Below are 12942 nucleotides of genomic sequence, written 5' to 3'. Positions count from 1 at the left end.
TACTACATAAATACTTAAACTAATTATTTTGTTCATTTTAATATACTTAAATTTAAAATATGCTCATTTTAATACCCATCATTTTAGTAATAAGTTTCAAAAAAACTTAAAAATTTTCTAAAACTAAAAAACAAATCTAGTAAAATTTTCAAATTTTATTTTAATTTTAAAATTAAAGGAACTAAATTTTGTATGATCTTAATTTTTTTATAATATCTGTTGTAGTTTAGATTTCAAATTTAGTTTGTTTCTGAAGTTTAAAAATTATTTGTTTATTTAATTCATATTTAAGTTTTCATAAAATTTAAAATATTATACAAAATTTAGTTACTTTTAATCTTAAAAACTAAAACAAACTTTCAAATTTTAACTACTAGGGGCTGAGCCCCGCGCAAGCGCGGGGTCATTGACAGAGTTGTTTCTCTATCTCAATGTGTGCAACTGAGATACCATATTTGTGAAGTTTGTGTGTTTTGTTGTGGTCACTGATTTACTTACACGCTTGCACGCAGGTATATTTGTGTCTGTTTTAAGCCTTCTAGGTATTGTATACCATTCTTGAATTTTCCGTTTTATTATTGATTTACATTTATATATTTTTTATTATCTGAATTTCTTGTGTTTTTCTTTGTGTATTTGTATTAGGTGTATTGATTTTTGTATATGCCCATGTTATACTGAAAGTGGTAATTCATATCATATGCTTTATTGCATCCTAAGATGCATTTTGCGTGGTTTTTCAAAAAAACAAAGAATAGGTTTTACTTGGTTAATGTTATTCATAGACTGAGACTGGTTTGAAACCTAAGTTTATATGAATTCAGTTTTTACTGGATCAGCAAAAGTATGTAAATGTAAATCAATAATAAAACTATTGATTTGTTTATATGAATTCAGTTTTTACTGGATCAGTTAATCCAGATTACACGCTCCTACACAGAAATTTAGTTAACTACCAAGGACATACCTCATAAATGGTTTCTTGTTCAGTCTTGGAGAACTTTTCTTTGCAGAAAAAAAAACGGATAACCTGCAATAGAAAAGTAAGTTTATATATAAGCACACATGACAGCTACTGGGAAAAAGTTTATCAAGTAGGGGAAAGCAAGTCCTATTACTTTAGCCAAGTAGACAGCTTTCAAGCAATGAATGTGAAAGTTGCAAGCCATAGAAGAATACCATTACAGCACGACTCATGGGATTTGGGAGCTCTCGAACAAACTTCTCAAATGCATCTTATCTGACTCTACCCTTGATCTCAAGCAACATAGGCCACTCTTTCGTAGTAGTCTTTTCACCACTGTCCAAGAAAAATATCAGATTAGGAAATATGATATCAGTGAGTGTATATACTTTTACATCAAATCAAATGTCTTATAATGCGAATAAGAAGCTTATAACATCTTCCATGCAGCTCAGAAACGGTGTAATAGTATAACATCTTAGATTAGTCAGCACAACAAAAATGTTTAAATATGCAAACCCAAATTTGGAAATGTAGATGAAATAAAGTACTGAGCTAGGTTTGCTATCACTAATAGAACCATTGATTAATACAAACCTTTTCAGAATAATGACAGAGATCATAGAAGAAACACTCAAGTGGAGTGGACCTTCCCATAGACGTTCACCTGTAGGTATGCAAACAGATTACAAATCAGAATGAGGCATTAAGGATACTAATTCATCACTCTCGGCTTTAACTGGTGATGTACCAAGATCGGTATTTGCTTTTTCTTTGGGTGACATAAGAACTATAACCGCCTCTGCACCATTATTATCTGAAACAAGAGGTCTTTTTTCAATATCTGACTCAGATGGAGATTCTGAATCAGTGGATGACATGAATTTATCAAGAGAAACAATTGGAGGAAGAGATCCAGTGGCAGCCTGCAGAGCCCTCACTATAGTTGTTCCACTCATTCTCGACTCCCGAGAATTTTCTTCTTAATATTCTTTGGTCGAGGCCAGTTAAGCGAACTTGATCCAATAGAGATCTCTATGGAGCCACTATCCATCGGCTCCACTTCCAATTGGAACTCTCCTTTGTGTGTTTTCCTTACCAAGCTTCTGATATCCACCTCTGTGTCATGCAGAACAACAATTTAAGCCATCTCGAAAACAAATCAGTATAGACTAATATACAAAAGACTACAATAATGCACTAATAATACTGAATCAAACATGATCAAATTTAGAGCGCAACCACTTTCCAAGAAAATCACATAAAAATTGTAGATTAATATATACATTAAAACTATACACATATACATAAAGAATATACCTTTGTCATCTCCAATGAGCAGCTGCACGATTTGTGATAAAGAGATATCTTCATCATCAAGTTGTATGGTTATGACTAATTCTTGATAGTGTTTTAAAAGACTTGTATGCTGCCGCATTCCCCATCTCTATCTCTTTTAAAGCTTCCTGCTTCCTCTCCTTACTCTCCCTTTCTTCTCCAAATTCCGACTCAGGTTCATGCTCTAGTTTTACTTCTTCTCTACTTCAGGCTCCTTCCTTGGAGGCATAACCATCTTATCCTCCTGCTGCTTCATCTAGAATTTCAATTAAAGTTTTGAGATGAATTTCAATTAAAGTTTTGAGATTTTGACCGTGTCTATGGATCTCTTACCAAATGGATCCGAGGCGGCGTGTGGACTTGACCCAAAACCTTGAGCGTCTGCCAAACATGATTGTATTGGTACGTTGCTTGGTTCCATGTCAAGCTCCCTCGTATAAACGTTGACGACATCCTAGAGCTGATTCAATCCTTAGTGAGCATATCTGGGTAATCTGAGAATCGATGCTCTGTTATAACAACCTTTGTTGATTGGAAGAGGAGGATAAAGGAGAAATGGAGAAGAAGAACTGAAAAGGTAAAAAGGAGAAGGTTAAATACATGACCTATTTTAAAGCTTCCGATCAATGAAAGAACATATGATTCATTTTTCAAATTGGGGAAGATGAAAAGATCAAAGAAGATGTCGCTTGTAAATATTTTTTTTGGGTCAGAGTTAAGATATTTAATAGTTTTGCGGGACCCACATCATTTAAAAAATGCTGATGTGGATGCCTTAAGAAGAGAGAAAAGTGAGGCATTATATATATGATTTGTTTTTGAATTTTAAGGATTTTTTAAATTTCGTTTAAAACTTATTAATATTTTTGATGAAAATTAGTATAGTTTGAATATTAAAATGAGCATATTTTAAAATTTTCAAGTATTAAAATGAGTCAAATATTTATTTTTATATTAAACTGGATAGTAAAAGTTTTTAGATATTTAAAAACTTAATGAAATTTAGTTGGGATATTTTAATGGAAATTTCCCCCTTTTGTATGATGAGAATTTATTTTTTATGTTAAAACCATTACTATTGTTATTATTTATTTATTTTGCTAGACAATTAATGTTATCAGAATTTAAATTTATAGTATTTTCACTTGTTACCTGTACTAGGGGTTGTCCCGTCCTTCGGGCGGGGTAAATTTACATTTAAATATTAAAATATATTTTAATTTTATAAAATACTTGAATTTTACATTAAATTGAATATAACAAATATTTTTTTTTCTAATTAAATCATATATATTTATTTTGTTAACATTTGCCTTTGTTTATAAAATGTTTACATGTTTAGATTTTTATTTGTTATCAACTATATGTTATGACATTTTACTTTTTTTATTTTCAGTATATATTTCAGGCTTTCAGTTATATTTTTAATGGAAATATGTTTCTATTGTGCTGTATTTGCATGAATTATTGTTTTTTTTTTGTCATCTTGCATGAGATTATATGTATAGAATTTGTGTGTGTTTTGTGTTCATAAATAGTAGATATTTAAGTGTTGAGTTAGCACTAAAAATGTTTTTTTTTGTCATAAATTTAGGCTCAAAAGATTAAAACGACCAAAATATATTCCATTAAAAAGTAAATATACACTTGTATATCTTGTATTAACTAATCTAAATCTTAGAATTTAAAATTAAGTGATAAAGATTTGGGATTGAAGTTTAAAGTTTTATAAAATAAAAAAAAAATTATTAAAAATTTTAAAAGTAGTTTCAGAAAACATTTTTTGAATTCCGAAGAAAAATTGGAAAAAAAAATTAAAAAACAAAATTTCACAAAACATTTTTTTCAAAAAAAACTCAAATTTAAAAATATATAATCAGAAACTCATATAATTTATGAGTTTATGACACTCAAATTCAAATTTAAATATTTGTTGAATAACATTTTAGTAATATATGCCTTTTCTCAAAAAAATAAAAATATTAGTAATTTATTATTTGTAAATCAAGATTGGAAAAAAACAATTATAATGAAACCAAGAACCCGAAAAAAAAAATCAAACAATCGAGGCCATATTATTATCTTTTATCTCATCCAATGTAAAAGAGTCCTTGCAAGATTTGGTAGCTTTACATGTGTGTTTCTGCTTCTAGTCATTCATTTATTTTGCAGCAATCCCCAGCAACATAAACTTCATCGATGGCCTCTGTTTAAAAAAAAAATAATGAGGTGGATCATTTTGATAAATGTAGTTATATGTAAGAAAATATAACCACATACCATTTCCGTTTATGACATGATAATTTTTGAAAACAAAAATATACATTTTTAGCTAAAAATATAAAATATAGAACATTTTGCTTGGCGGAATTATTTCTCCTCAGCTGCATCAACGGAAAGTCGGGGCGGCGGCAGTGTAGCACTTGTGGTGGTTTGAAGAAAGGCAATGGTCCCTCGTGGAGGCTAGGATCTCTAGAAATTGCACAGTCAGGCTTACCTCCACTTTTATTCTTAAAAACATTTGATGTCCATATATAGCATCAATAGAACCATTTAAGGTAGACGAGGATGCTTCCATCTTTATACCAAAATATGACATAGATAAGATCATCAATGAAGAATCCGCTTCCCAGGTTTCTTTAAGACTTTGACAATTTCCATGTCCTTGGAAAATTAAAGCCTCTTCTAAGGAATCTTCAAACACGGTAGAGAAGCTGAAAGTAATCCTAAAACAGTTTCGTGGTATAATGGCGTGTGAGCTCGTGACTCGTTCGGATTTTGAGGAGATACTGGAGACCTCTGCGCTCTATGAGGAACTGAGATCTGCCTTGGTGAGCTATATCTCGAAGCTATCCACAGACAGAAGCCTTATAAAGGAAGGAATCAAAGCCTCTAAGCAAGTTCAACTTGCTCAGGCACGTGCCAAACTGCTCAGAGATATGTCTAACCTGCACATATAACTGTAAAATTCTGTGAGGGAAATCCCAGAAAAAAATCATGCATAACAGCTGTAGAAGAGATCACATTACGTGTTACTGCTGTAGTAGTCACCCATGGTTCTTGATACAATGATCTTTTCTTTCCCCCTTTTGGCTTGCACAATGATCTTTCCTAAAGTAAACAAAATCAAATCCAAGAAGACTCAGAAAATAACATGAAACGTTAAGCAAAGTTGATTACACTCATTTTCAAAACTTAATTACAGTTACTCTGCGGCTTGTGCACTACTATTATCATCTTCAATCAACCACTTCACAGAAAGTTTGGAAATTCATAATTAGATTACAGAAGCTAAAATTGACACGTTTTTGCTTTAGGAAGATGATTATGGTATACATTTTGGTTTGAGCACACACTTGAGTGAGTTAATGAGAGATAATAAGCTACGAAATGCAGGAATGAGAACGTATTGGGAACAACTCGCAAATAATCGTGATAGGAGCGACGCCTTACAGTAATTTTGGGTTGATTCTTGGAACATCAAAAGCACTCAGATCATGTAGGGAGAATAATAACGAATCAGTTATAGCAAATGTTAGAGAGAACTCTAAATCGAAAACTAAAAATTGAAATAATGTTCCGGCTAACCTTCGCATTAATAAGCAGCATGTCAATCACCATCAGCTCACCGTCTTTTCACATAAAGGGCCTCAGTAGTCTCATTCGAACAGTCCCTCTGAGGCGGACGGACAGCCTTCAGCTCCTATAAGTGAATTTGAGAAGTCGCAATGGAGGGGCTTCAGTGATAGTGGACACAAATTCTGGAGTTGCCATCGGAATCGGTTTATAGTATATTTACAGGTTCACAGGTAGGATACAAATTAAAAAAAAAAGTTGGAGATTTATATAGGATCTCAGACGGAGATATCAAAAATAATCCATTAATGAGATTAAACTTGCACAGGAGTGGGGAGGGAATTGATTGTAAGAATGTAAAAGATTAGTGAAACGGAGGAAACAAAGTAGAGGAAGAGGAAGGGTTTGTCTGTGGATTTTGCACAATGCCGGGCCAAGACGTTGAAGCCCAAACGAAGTACTGAAGCTTGTCTAACTTGGCGAATCTCTCTTCTCCTATTGGTTGATTTAAATTGAGGACGTGACCAGGCTATCTATGAAGTATATTCTTCTTTTAGTATTGTTTTGATTTTTGAGTTATGACCTTTTGATAATTTTTTGTGTATTCGATATATTTTGTCTTTGCAAAAAAGTTTAAGCATGAAGAACATTTTTTCCATGTATGGAGTAATGCTTTTTTATTTTTTCATGATTTTTTATTTGTTCATAACTATATTCTCCACTTTATTTTGCAGTAAATTTTATCGTGAGGTTGGAGATTTTCTAAAATATAGCAACTTTTTCTATCAACATATATAGCAATCTTTTATCAGGAAATTTTTTGATTTAATTAATATCTGAGTTGTTAACAATTTTTTTTGAAAAAAATGCATAATCTCTTTAAAATAGTATAGCTAGTAGTAAATTTTAATTGTCAAAACTCAAAACTACGTAGAATTAGATGGACCACTAAATAAACTCTGATGGCTTATGAAAAAACATTACTTTTTACTTTAATAAGAACTTAAAAGAAATCGATCAGTTTACGTAACTTTTTTGACGTTAAGGAGATCACTACAAGAAAACACGCTGATACTGAGGGACATTTTCCTCGGTATGTCGTCGGAATAACCGTATTCCGACGACATACCGAGGAAAAAGTCTCTCGAAAAAAATTCCTCGAAATTTTATTTTCCCTCGAAATTTCTTCGAAATTTTGTGATGGAATTTCGAGGAACAACAATTCCGAGGAGATTTAGAGGACATGCATTCGTCGAAGTGGTCGTCGATATATATTGAGGACGGCTATTCCTTGGAATATATTGAAAGTAGTTTTTTTTTTTTTAAAATTATTTTTGAAAAAAAAAATATTTTTAAAATTTAAATTCGAAAATATAAAATTAAAATTTAAATTTAAAACATATTATATAAATTCAAAGTCATACAAATCAAAATAAAACATTTCGAGTTTTTGAAAGAAATTAAACTACGGGTTTTGGACGTTCGGGTCTGGCATGGTCGGGAGGTCCACGTTGGCGTTCGGGTTCATGCTCCTCATCATCGCCATCATTTGCTCGTTCAGCTTCCTCTGTGCCTCCCAGCCCGCCTCTTGACTAGCCACCATGGACTCCAGCGCAGATATGCGAGCATCCTTGTCCCTCATCTGACTCAGAAGGACTTCTTGATCAACAAAGGACGGTGGTGCGGAAGCAGACGAAACCGAGCTGGACCGACGAGCCAAACCGACGAGCCAAACCGAACAAACCGCCCTTTTTCTTTGGAACCGACTGAAAAAGAAAGTGTCAAATTTAAATAATATAAAAATGAATTGAACTTTAAAAAATGAACTTACCGCTTCAACGATTTGGTTGATCCGAACCCGAGGCAAGCCGGTCGATCCTGTCGAATCGTCATCCTCGGTTTGAAGCTGAGACACTTCCTGTTTCATCTGACTGTCGATGAGGGTGACCACAAATTCTGAGGCGGACAGCCTTCAGCTCCTATAAGTGAATTTGAGAAGTCGCAATGGAGGGGCTTCAGTGATAGTGGACACAAATTCTGGAGTTGCCATCGGAATCGGTTTATAGTATCTTTACAGGTTCACAGGTAGGATACAAATTAAAAAAAAAAGTTGGAGATTTATATAGGATCTCAGACGGAGATATCGAAAATAATCCATTAATGAGATTAAACTTGCACAGGAGTGGGGAGGGAATTGATTGTAAGAATGTAAAAGATTAGTGAAACGGAGGAAACGAAGTAGAGGAAGAGGAAGGGTTTGTCTGTGGATTTTGCAGGAGTAGGTTTTGTTCTTCGCGGAAAGGGGAACGATGGGCTTAAAGGGCTTCGGGGATATGAACAATGCCGGGCCAAGACGTTGAAGCCCAAACGAAGTACTGAAGCTTGTCTAACGTGACGAATCTCTCTTCTCCTATTGGTTGATTTAAATTGAGGACGTGACCAGGCTATCTATGGAGTATATTCTTCATTTAGTATTGTTTTGATTTTTGAGTTATGACCTTTTGATAATTTTTTGTCTATTCGATATATTTTGTCTTTGCAAAAAAGTTTAAGCACGAAGAACATTTTTTCCATGTATGGAGTAATGCCTTTTATTTTTTCATGATTTTTTATTTGTTCATGACTATATTCCCCACTTTATTTTGTAGTAAATTTTATCGTGAGGTTGGAGATCTTCTAAATATAGCAACTTTTTCTATCAACATATATAGCAATCTTTTATCGGGAAATTTTTTGATTTAATTAATATCTGAGTTGTTAACAATTTTTTTTTGAAAAAATGCATAATCTCTTTAAAAATAGTATAGCTAGTAGTAAATTTTAATTGTCAAAACTCAAAACTACGTAGAATTAGATGGACCACTAAATAAACTCTGATGGCTTATGAAAAAACATTACTTTTTACTTTAATAAGAACTTAAAAGAAATCGATCAGTTTACGTAACTTTTTTGACGTTAAGGAGATGAGGAACAAATTCACAGTGATTAGGCGAAGGGAAGATAATAAATATGAAGGTGGAATAGCTACATGGTTTAGCACAAGATAGGAAGTCGTAAGAGTAAAAAGTGTGAAGCAACTGATTGAGAAAGTTCAGTAAGAGTGAGAGCTAATGTCCAGTAGGAGTGAGTGATGGCTGCCTAGTAGAAGTGAGAGATAGATAGTTATGAGAAGAAGACAAGATGATTTGATGAAGGAATCAGTAGGAGTGAGAGCTGATTATCCAGTAGGAGTGAGTGCTGGCTGTCTAATAGGAGTGAGAGCTAGGTAGATTTGAGAGGAATGATGATTTAGAAAGTGAAAGAAGAGTTTGGATCCAAGAGTTTTCAATTTTTCGTTTTAATCTTGTTTAGAAATTTTGAAAAGGACACACATATTTGTAACAAGATTTTTTTCTTTTGAATTAAATTTAATATTCAATTCAAAAAATAAAAAAGGATATGACATGAGAAATGAGTAACGAAATGTAGCTTGGGTTCAAAGCCATTTAAAAGACTAAGTATAATGTAAAGGAACAATTTATTCTTCTTCATCTCAAGCAAACTCAGACCTTCTTTAAAGAATAAATGAAAATTATCCACAAAGAATTCGATCTAATGATAGTGATCATCTTTACCACCACGGCACCACGTAAAAGAACATCTTTACCACCACGGCACCACGTAAAAGAAAAAGCGAGAACAACAACGATCCAGCTTTCATGTTTCATCATTACTTTTTCAAATAGAACATGTCATTGTACAATCTTCTTCCATGTTGGGATTTGGTCTGAGAAAAGAAAAGGCTTCACAGAATCAGAGATTTGACTCTTTTTTTTTATAACACATAAATCAGAGATTTGACTTAACAACTGTTTCTATATGAGTTAAGTTAAGTAGATCAATCACTGGTTAACTGATGTCTATATGAGTTAAGTAGTTAAATCACTGGTTAACTGATGTTTTATAGGCCTTTGTGTTTGTTATGTGTCTTTGTTTTTATGGACTGTATTACAACATGTTAGCCCACCGGGCTTTTCGTTGACAAAATAAACAAAGTTAAGAAATAGATAAGTGGAGAGATATTTGAGTGATTGGGACAATATTTTCTTCCTTTGTCCGATATGTCACGTGCAAATATGACATAGATTCCTCGACTTCGAGTCATTTTTCTACTAATATCTAACAAGACATTTGTCCTCGAACATGTTTTTCTACTTTTTTACTCTTAGATTATCCAAATACAAAAAGGTCTTGCCAGTATGGCTCTGAAATTTGATATTACAATGCAATGTCAATATTCAGATTTTAGATCATTGTAAATATCTTATATTTGTGGGAATCAATCATTGTTTAGATAAAAAATTCGACTGCTTCTTGTTTGTACGAAAGGTCCTTTCATTATACCAGGCGATGTTTTAACCAAAGAATCAATAATACTGTCATTTAACTATAGAAGGGTGAACAAAAAAACACTATAAAATAAACAAACAAGAAGATAACAGATTAATGATTTGCATGAATATGAACGTGATCTAAACCAAGATAGGATCATAATCGCATTTGATATGTTATTTAGCAAATGAAAATATTTAATGATAGAACAGTTTGGGTGAACTTAATCATGAGAATCTAATCTCATAACCAACTCAAAATTACAGATATGTTTTCTAACTTTTTCTGGTAGGTACTTTGTGTTTGTATGCTGTGCATGAGAAGTCAAAGTTGTATATTATGAGGGGGTGATTAAATTCTTGTTAATCATGTTGGTTTTTAAGTCTTAACCTAATCATTGTATCGTAATGATTGGAAATGATTGAATGTTGAGATTTTATTTTGGCATTTGGCAATTAGCACCAACTATATTAACTAATCCATATTCCTTCCCTTTGTTCTTCAACTTCTCACTGAGTTACAACATGATTGAATGTAGAGCATATAGTAAACATATAAATCAAAGTTCAGAAATAATATTTAAAATGTTTCAGATCTTCCAGATTAATCATGAGATCATATAGAAAGATCCGGATAGTCTTTAACCTCCTTAATTTTTAAATATCATATCAAATATGTCTGCACAAAAGATGTTCCGAATCCATCACCATAACATGCATAAAGAGATGAAAACACGTTAGATGTCAGAGTCGTTAAAACACAGAAGACAAAACTTGTTAATAAACTATTACAAAGATTCTCTCTACTCTTAACTTTAGAGTATATAACAGTGTATTACCGTTAATACTACCCATCATATCAAACGATAAAGGAACCGAACCACGCATAAACACCTTAAAATGTTTCTTATAATTACAGATTAGTCAATGTATGTCATGGCTTGGTGTAGCCTTCTCACATTTTTTACTTGATAGTGTAACTTTGTGTGATGCTAATGAGTTATGAGATCTATATAAAAAACATTAAAGAAAACCATCAAAGGTTTCAATTATACATTTGAAAGAAAATCAATACACAGATAAACCTAGCACTGTGACATTCTTTACGAGAGTCCAATATTGCGCAAATTGCAAATTAAACTATCCAAATGCAAAGATAGGTATGAAAAATAACAAATAATATGGATCGAACACTCCTGCTTACAATCCAAAAAATGGACGTACCATACTGCTACAAGAGCTTTAGGGTTTGACTGGTTCAAATTCATCGGTTGTGGTTGCGGGTGCATGAATTTACGGATGTGAATAGTTGCATTTTCAAGCGTTATATAGAATTTTATATAACTGGTATAACGTTTGAAAATTATTGCATTTGCGGAATATTTGTGACTAGTTGATTATGAGATATTGCAACGGTTTAATAATAAATTACCAATATAAACATATTATAACATTATAAAAATATAAAAACATACTATTATATAAAATATAATAATTATTAATATAATATAATTACTAATAAGATTATGTTTATTTATTTAATTTTTTAATTAGTTGAAACTTATAATTTTCATATTTTTTGAAGATTTATATTAAAAACTTTTAAAAAATATTTTATATATATATATATATATGTATTTTTTTTTTTTAGAATCTAACGAATAGCTAGTTTAAAGTTTTTATAAAAAAAATTACGATACTGTTTGTGAATTTAAATTCATATATAAAATGTATATATATTTTGATTTATGATATTTGCATTTTTAATATTTCCATTTTTAATTTTAAATTTTAAAATGTTTAGAAAAATATCTTTTAATTTTTTATCCATCCGCAAACGCAAGATAGAACCAGTTTTTGATTTGAAGAGATTCTAAGTGGTTTGAACCGATTTGTAACAGTTTGTATGATTGTTTTAAAACGCTGTCAACCGCTATCAACCATAATAGTTACGTTTGCGGGTGTTAACGGAAAAACCAGTAAGGCCTTTGAGGTTCCTACAGAACATAAAAGTTGGAGAAAATCCAACAATGTTATTAATCTAAGAGGGACAAAATGAAACTTTAGAACAAAAAGGAGAAGCAATAGACACCTGAAAAAGGATAGATAATGGTCCTTATGGACTTTAAATGACTCCACTAGTGTATTAAGCCCATTTTTAAAAACTGGCTTGTATTTTCGGCCCGGTTCTTTTACTTCTTTTTTCAGACAATCAATCTAGAAGAGGCTAATCAATTACGACTTTTTTCCAACAATGTTACTAATCCTAAGAGGGACAAAAGAAATTTAAAAAGAAATTTAAGAACAAAAAGGAGAAGCAATCCCCTATATATTAATCCTGAAGCATTTTTTAAGTGACAACCTTTATAAGCATGCTTACGTGTCATACTGACAGCTCTCCTCAGCCTTTCTATTTTAATACGACGGTCCAACTAAAATTATTACAAGAGTACAAGTCGATACTTTAGTATATAACCATAAGCATTTATAACCCATTGATAATTTAATATAGGCTAACTCTTTAATGGACCTTTCCATATATTAAAGTTTTCATTTACTAAATGCAACGTAAAAAACAAAGGTATTATCCCGGTTAACTTAAAAACAGTACGATAATAATCATTTAAATTGTACCAGGTAACTAATTATACCGGCTTATTTTCTCTACTACTCGAAATGGCTTGATTTCCAATA

General features: G+C 31.9%; 1 protein-coding gene and 1 long non-coding RNA gene across 3 annotated transcripts; both read right to left on the bottom strand.

The window, feature by feature from the left end:
• Positions 1-421: 421 nt before the first annotated feature.
• On the bottom strand, positions 422-3009 carry LOC108808593 (uncharacterized). 2 transcript variants are annotated; one of them, XR_008945316.1, is made up of 6 exons: positions 2636-3009; positions 2285-2558; positions 1716-2083; positions 1562-1631; positions 1180-1300; positions 422-1030 (listed from the first exon to the last, which is right to left on the bottom strand). XR_008945316.1 is itself a non-coding variant. In XM_057009491.1 (5 exons), the coding sequence occupies exons 3-5, from the start codon at positions 1921-1923 to the stop codon at positions 1237-1239; spliced, it is 342 nt and encodes a 113-aa protein (XP_056865471.1). In that variant the 5' UTR covers positions 1924-2083; positions 2285-2558; positions 2636-3009; the 3' UTR covers positions 422-1236. The 2 variants fall into 2 exon arrangements, 1 of the variants encoding a protein (XP_056865471.1); XM_057009491.1 differs by having other exon boundaries at positions 422-1300.
• Positions 3010-4489: 1480 nt separating this feature from the next.
• Positions 4490-6305, bottom strand: LOC108836243 (uncharacterized). Its single transcript, XR_001947097.2, has 3 exons — positions 5756-6305; positions 5332-5413; positions 4490-5250 (listed from the first exon to the last, which is right to left on the bottom strand). It is a non-coding gene; the product is annotated as an uncharacterized LOC108836243 (long non-coding RNA).
• Between the last annotated feature and the right edge of the window lie 6637 nt (positions 6306-12942).

This window comes from Raphanus sativus, chromosome 4 (assembly GCF_000801105.2).
Source record: "Raphanus sativus cultivar WK10039 chromosome 4, ASM80110v3, whole genome shotgun sequence".
NCBI classification, from domain to species: domain Eukaryota; kingdom Viridiplantae; phylum Streptophyta; class Magnoliopsida; order Brassicales; family Brassicaceae; genus Raphanus; species Raphanus sativus.
The sequence above is the reverse complement of the archived record's forward strand: the minus strand, read 5'-3'. Positions and strand labels throughout refer to the sequence as shown.